The sequence below is a fragment of the Fukomys damarensis genome, unplaced genomic scaffold (genome assembly GCF_012274545.1).
Source record: "Fukomys damarensis isolate Sample0158 unplaced genomic scaffold, DMR_v1.0_HiC HiC_scaffold_28, whole genome shotgun sequence".
Taxonomy (NCBI): Eukaryota; Metazoa; Chordata; class Mammalia; order Rodentia; family Bathyergidae; genus Fukomys; species Fukomys damarensis.
Genome location: NW_022900940.1, coordinates 17221057 through 17227617, shown reverse-complemented (window position 1 = coordinate 17227617; position 6561 = coordinate 17221057). Strand labels below are relative to the sequence as shown.

The 6561-nt window shown below is 54.0% G+C and overlaps 1 protein-coding gene across 5 annotated transcripts in view; it reads left to right on the top strand.

The window, feature by feature from the left end:
• Vill (villin like) overlaps positions 1-6347 on the top strand; it is a 26025-nt gene extending 19678 nt beyond the window's left edge. For 3 of the 5 annotated variants that reach the window (XM_010629698.2, XM_033757129.1, XM_010629699.1), the window contains 9 exons: positions 1329-1466; positions 1574-1732; positions 2160-2339; positions 2828-2970; positions 3751-3898; positions 5083-5268; positions 5430-5501; positions 5701-5970; positions 6148-6347. In XM_010629698.2, the coding sequence (XP_010628000.1) occupies positions 1329-1466; positions 1574-1732; positions 2160-2339; positions 2828-2970; positions 3751-3898; positions 5083-5268; positions 5430-5501; positions 5701-5970; positions 6148-6261 (1410 nt within the window). In that variant the 3' untranslated portion in view covers positions 6262-6347. The remainder of the gene's footprint in view (positions 1-1328; positions 1467-1573; positions 1733-2159; positions 2340-2827; positions 2971-3750; positions 3899-5082; positions 5269-5429; positions 5502-5700; positions 5971-6147) is intronic. The other 2 variants (XM_033757130.1, XM_033757131.1) reach the window with 2 other exon arrangements.
• The last annotated feature ends 214 nt before the right edge of the window (positions 6348-6561 follow it).

The following is a 6561-nucleotide window of genomic DNA, read 5'->3' as shown; positions in this document are numbered from 1 at the left end:
AAAAAAAAAAAAAAAAAAAAAAAAAAAAAAAAAGAGAGAGAGAGAGAGACCATAACCCATCTGGCCTCAGGGCTGTGAGATTATGGGAACAGGACTGCTGGATCCTAGTTCTCAAGTTGAGGTCAGAGAACTACAAGCTTTCTTTCACATTTGCCCCAATATGGATGGACAGAGGTGGTGAGTAGGAAGAAACCTAGAGAGAAGGAAGAGAAAGGGCAAGGAGGAAACACGGAGAGAGGAAGATGGGAGTGGATGGGCAAGGAGTCTGTGAAGGCAGCAAGAAGGGAGAAGACAGAGAAAGTAGAAGGACACAAGGTGAAGGAAGAGAAGGGAAAGGTGAGGGTATACAGAGGAATAAGGGACTCAAGGGGGGGGGCATGCAGGGAGAGACAGGCAGGAAAAAGAAGGAGAAGGTAAGGGAGGCTCCAAGGGCAAAGGCAAATGCTTGGCAAGCAGAGAGGGCCTGAGTCAGGAGGCCTGACTGCCAGCTAAGTGCCACTCTTGGTTGGTATGTTGTCTGGCTTTGCCTCTTCTGATAAAGTCAAGATTTTAGATGCCCTAGTCTGGAGAAGTTCCCTTGAGAATCTCTCAGGCTGTGTGGGTCTAAAGGATGCCCAGACATTGTGTTCCTGCCTGCAGAGGCGAAGTGCAGTAGGCATTGTGATCCCCCATTTGCGGACAGGAAAAACTGAAGCCTAGAATGGTCTCACTGCCAGCCTGTGCAGACTGGGGATTTGTCTTGGGTCTGCAGGCTGCAGAGCTCATGTGTGGCTACCCACAGGAACAAGAACTTACACTGAAAAATTCGAGGAAGTAATTGCATTTCAAGTCTTTAATCGAGTTTTGTTTTTTAAAAATGATACTTGAAAGAAGGATGGGAATTTCCCCAGAGCTCCTAGGTCTCACTTCAGCCTCACTCCTGCTGCCCTGACCTGAGCAGTGAGAGGCTGTGCAGGGACCTGTATGCCCCTCTCCAGGGCTGTGGCTAGTGGGGATTGGGAATGGTTAGGATTGGGGGTAGATATGGGACAAGGGTTGGGCCATCTTACAGCCTCCGGAGTCCTCACCACTTGTCTACCCAGGTACCACACACAAACTCAGAGTCCTAGTTAAACACAGGCAGCACCAGTGTGGGGTCCGTGGGAGAAGGGTCACTTGCAGATCCAGCACAAAGCATGGGGAGGACACAGAGCTGGGGTGAGCCCTGTGTGGATGCCCACACAGATAAGAAATGCCTATGAGCCGAGGAGAGCTTTCTGGCTGGTGCAGGCAGGCAGGCTGGGTCAGGCAGAGGAGACATCTGTGCCCCCTGATCCTTTATTTCTCAGATGTGGTGCATCCAGAATCTAGCCAGGCAGTCTGTGGACCCCAAGCATCATGGCCAGTTGTACTCAGGTAGCTGCTACCTTGTCCTCTACACATATGAGAGGCTGGGTCATGTCCAGTACATCCTGTACCTATGGCAGGTGCGTTAACCTCAGGGAGTGGGCCACACCTTCAAGCCCAGAATTGGGATCCGAGAACAACTGGGACATGTAAGCTACACCAGATTATCACCCTTCAACTCCCACAGGGCCACCAGGCCACAGCAGATGAGACCAAGGCCCTGATCTGCAACGCCGAGGAGCTGGACCTCATGCACCAGGGAGCCCTGGTGCAGGTGCATGTGACCATGGGCAGTGAGCCCCCGCACTTCCTTGCCATCTTCCAGGGTCAGCTGGTGGTCTTCCAGGTAGGGTCCACTTTGCCACTGTGGTGGCATCTTCACCAGTCTTCCATGTGCCTGTGGCCTTGCATCCACTTGCTATGTACCCCTACCTTCTCTTCAGGTCTGGGGCCCAGCTTTTTAGCCCCTGGTATCCTTGTGCTTGCCCCAGGCCCAGAAACTCCAAGTGTGACCCCTGCCCAAGTTTCTTCCCCTGGTCCCAGGGATAGGCACAAAGCAAGAACACAGGCCAGGATGTTGAGCCAAAAGGGGCCAAGTGTTCTACCTTCAAGGCCTAAGCAACTATCCTGACCAGGTGGGGTCCTCACCGTTTAGAAAGAGTCCATAAGACAATGGTAGCCTGAGCTCTGAGGCAATTGGTTCCCACAGGAGAGGGAGGTGGCCCCCAGGAGTCCTCTCCCTCGCCTTAGCCTAAGGCCCAGCCCTCTTCTAGGAGATTGCTGGAGACAACGGGAGGGGGAAGCCAGGACCTGCCACAAGGCTCTTCCATGTACAAGGCACTGAGAGCCACAACACCAAGACTGTAGAGGTGCCAGCCCGTGCCTCATCCCTCAGCTCCAGTGACATCTTCATGCTGATCACAGCTGATACCTGCTACCTCTGGTTTGGAAAGGTACCTGCAGCACTGACCACCTGACTCACGACTGGGACAGTGGCGTCAGACTGGGATGGGTCCCCTCCACCGGATGCAGGCTTCCAGTTCAACCAAGGATAGGCCAGTGGGGGTTAAAGGAAGAAAGTGATAGGTGAACCTGGGAGTCCCCTTGGGTTTGCAGAAGCTGCCTCTTCTCCTTCCTGCCTTGAACATCAGGTGTGTCCCTTCCAAGTCTCTTGGGAGAAGAGGGGTGGAGACCTAGTCTGCTTTGCTGGAGTTTTCTCTGATCTCTGGCACACACCATGATTAACCACCAGTTCTGGGGAGGGAGGATCCAGACAGGCTTCCAGATCCTGTGATCCGGAACAGCAAGGGAAACTGAGGGTTGGAGGGGAAGGAAAGGAGATGTCTTGCTCTCTCATGTCCCACTGTCAGCGTAGGGTGGGATGTAGGATGGAGCTAAAAGCAGGCCTCCTCCAGGGCTTATCCAGCTCTGTGCTTGCCAGGGCTGTAACGGTGACCAACGTGAGATGGCGCGGATGGTGGTAACTGTCATCTCCGGGAATAACACGGAAACTGTCCTGGAGGGTCAGGAGCCTCCCCACTTCTGGGAGGTGCTTAGAGGCCAGGCCCCCTACTCCAACAAGAGGTAACAGATTTGGGAGGAAGGTGTTTTTACCTTGAGGAACTCAGGCCCAGACAGTGTGGGTCACTAATTAGGGTCACATAAAGAACTGGAGAGATATGACTGAAACTGAGGACTCCAGCCCTCCACCCCCAGGACTCAGGAGCAAAGCCCCACAGTTCACTTTCCCATCCTGGGTAACTTGGATAGCAATGCACAGGCTAGCAGGACAGTAGTGCCCTCTGCTGGCAGACTCCACTCTCTGCAGTGTCTCTGTTCTGGGCAAAGTGGCAAAGGCAGTGAGGCGCCCTACCACCACCCCAGGGAAGAGGGATCTGCAACGCAGGAGGCTCTGTAGGTGTCTGTGTGGCCTAAGTCTTTGCATCACACCTCACCAAGTCTCCTGAGCTCAGTGCCACTATCCCCTCGCCCAGCCTAGCTTTCTTCATTCTACCCTGGACCTGAAGCCAGCTTCCTGTTAGGGGTACTTCCCTACCTGCAGAGCCAGCTACCCACTTTCCTAATGACAGTTACTGGGAAAGTCACGGAACAGCTTGTGTCACAGCTGGCTGGGGCTGCACAGATTACCTGATCTGCTTTGTCTGTTGACAGAAAGGGACCCTGCAACCCAGAGAGGAGCAGGGTGCTCCTGGAGGGGTTATGGGGTGGGTAGAGCTCAGACCCCAGAGAAATTGCTTTCCTGCCCTGGGCTGGGGACCCTTTCGAGGTGGGCCAGTATGGCCCAGTCTGTGGAGGCACAGCACCCTTGACTCTGCTCACTACCTTGCTACCCATGCTGGCCAGGCTCCAGTCTGGGGAGGCCTCCAGTCTCCAGCCACGACTGTTTGAGTGTTCCAGCGAGAGGGGCTTCCTGGTCCTCACGGAAGTGGTGTTCTTTGGCCAAAAGGACCTGGACAAGTATGACATCATGTTATTGGACACCTGGCAGGAGGTAATGCAGCCACTCTTGGCTGGCTGGAGTGTATCTGTATTTATGCAACTGAGTGTGTCTGGCCACCTGACCCTGCACACACTGTAAGTCTGTGATGGTGTGTAACACCACAACTGTGGAATTGTGCAGTAGCAGATGGTGGATGAGTCTGTATTGCTGTGTGACAGCAGCAAGACTGCAGGAAACTATGACTCTGAGCTGGGACCTGTGTGATTGTGACCAAATATGTAGTTGTAACTGTATACCCTCAGACTGCGTGTGAGTCCAGGTGACTGCACACCTGTGGCTGAACATGTGTCAGCACTGAGTGACTGTAAGTGGAAGGACTGACCACATATCTGTGTATGAGGATTCTGTGTGACTGCATTTGCCTTTGTGTATATGGCTGTGTGTTAAGACCAGAGCTACACTGACTGTCAGTGACTGCGGTCAAATGACTGATACCAGTCACACTAGTTATAACTGACGAGACTATCAGGGAGAGGGACACCATATGACCAGCTGTGGATGTGAGGGGCTGAGCGACTATGTCTGTGTTTGTGCAGCTGTGTCTCCGTGTGACTTTCCAGGGGCTGTGTGTGACTGCTAAGCAAATGCAATTGCTGGTGTGTGTAGTCGCATGCTGGACAGTAATGAATGACTGTTTGTCTGCTGTATAGCAATGGATGATTGTGTGTCTCTGTGTCAGTACAGTGGGCTCTCATCTCACCCAGAGAAGAACTCAAGCCCTTACTAAGCCCCCACATGAGACCTGGCCAGCCCAGCTCTGACCTGAATCCCTCCCCTCTCCACCTTGCTCCTGCTCCAGACTCTACGGCTCTCTTGCCGTTCCCTGAACATGTCAGGCACCTCACCAGTTCAAGGATTGTTACTTCTCTGCTTTCTTCTAGACAAATATGTAATTTTCTCCTTCATGAAAACCATACAAGGGCAAGGATTTTTGCCTAATTTTTTCATTGTTGAATCCCCAGTGCCTGGCACGCAGCGTGCTTAGTAAAGCTTTACAGACTGCATGCCTGACTGCATGCCTGTGACACTCCTGTGTGGGCAGCTTGCCAGGTGTGTCTGCTTGGCCAGGGATGGGGATGCAGGATCTGGGGCCATCTGGCAGGGAAGTGGGATGAGATGGCTGGCTCCAGGCAGCCAATCCACCTGCCCGAGGTTAGGCCCCCTCTGTGGCCCAGGTCTTCCTGTGGCTTGGAGAAGCTGCAGGTGAGTGGAAGAAAGAGGTGGTGGCCTGGGGCCGGGAGTACCTGAAGAACCATCCAGCAGAAAGGAGCCTGGCTACACCCATTGTGCTGGTCAAGCAGGGCCATGAGCCTCCCACCTTCACAGGATGGTTCTTCACTTGGGACCCCTACAAGTGGATGGTGAGTGAGGCCTAAAGTGTCCAGCCCCACTCTAAAGTGGGGGGGGTACGTTTGGGTGAAGGGCCTCCAGCACATATAAGGGAGACCTACTTTCATCCTCAAGTCCTTCTCAGGTCCCCTATTGCCCCAGTCCTGATAGTTGCCCTGATTCTTACCCTCAGAGCAACCAGGCCTATGAAGAAGTGATGGAGGGCAGCCTGGGAACAGGGTCTGCCATCTCTGAGATAACAGCAGTGAGTACTGGGACCCGTGGATGTTCCCCACAGTGGTTGCGGCTCAGATGGCATGGGTGAAGGTGGACAGCAGCAGGGACTAGGCAGTGGTAGGCAGCAGAGCTGCAATCAGGGGCAAGAGGCCAGGGGGTTTCAGTGTGACCACTTTGTAGGCTGCCTATTCCCCATCTACCCTAGCCTGAGGCTCCTCTCTGGATAGGAAATCAACAACTTCCAGCCATCCCAATGGCGGGGCAATAGGAGGGCAGGTCCCTCGGCCTTGCTGGCCCTCAAGGGCTCCCAGGACAGCTCACAGAAGGAACTGGAGTTGGGCCCCAGTGCGAGTACCAGGATCACCAGCACCAGGACAAGTGCCAGCAGCTGTGTCAGTGACACCAGCTCACCAGTCAGTGGGAATCTGCCCCAGGAACGGCTGATGCACCAGGCTGCTGAGGACCTGCCTCCAGGTGTGGACCCTGCCTGCAAGGAGGTGAGCACCCAGACCCTGCCACTCACTGCCCCAGTGCATCTAGAACTGTGCTGGAGGAGCTGTCTTGGCACAGGGCAGATGCAGTACAGTCTTGTGCCCCCATGAAACTTTGGGTGGGATAGAATTCCGGGCTCCAGTGACCCCTGTTCCCACATCTGTTCTCCCCCCACACTCCAGTTCTATCTGTCCGATTCTGACTTCCAAGACATCTTTGGAAAATCCAAGGAAGAGTTCTACAGCATGGCCAAGTGGAAGCAGCAGCAGGAAAAAAAGAAGCTGGGTTTCTTCTGAGCCCTGGGGAGAACCTGCTCCCCGCCCCACTTAGAGCTCCCATCTTCCTTGTCAATAAAAGCTGGTGGCCTGCACCAGGCATGGTACATGTGCTTTCAAACCCAATCACTTGGTGGGTTCCCCTCTCAGGGAACAAGGCTGTGTGACCCTGTAGGTTGTATCCTCCCTGGAGGGGCCTGCTTCTTGCTGCTCTTTCCAGACAATCCCATGAGCAAGAAGGAAGGGACACACACACACACACACACACACACACACACACACACAAACACACACGCTTCCCAGGAGATTTTCTGAGTCCAG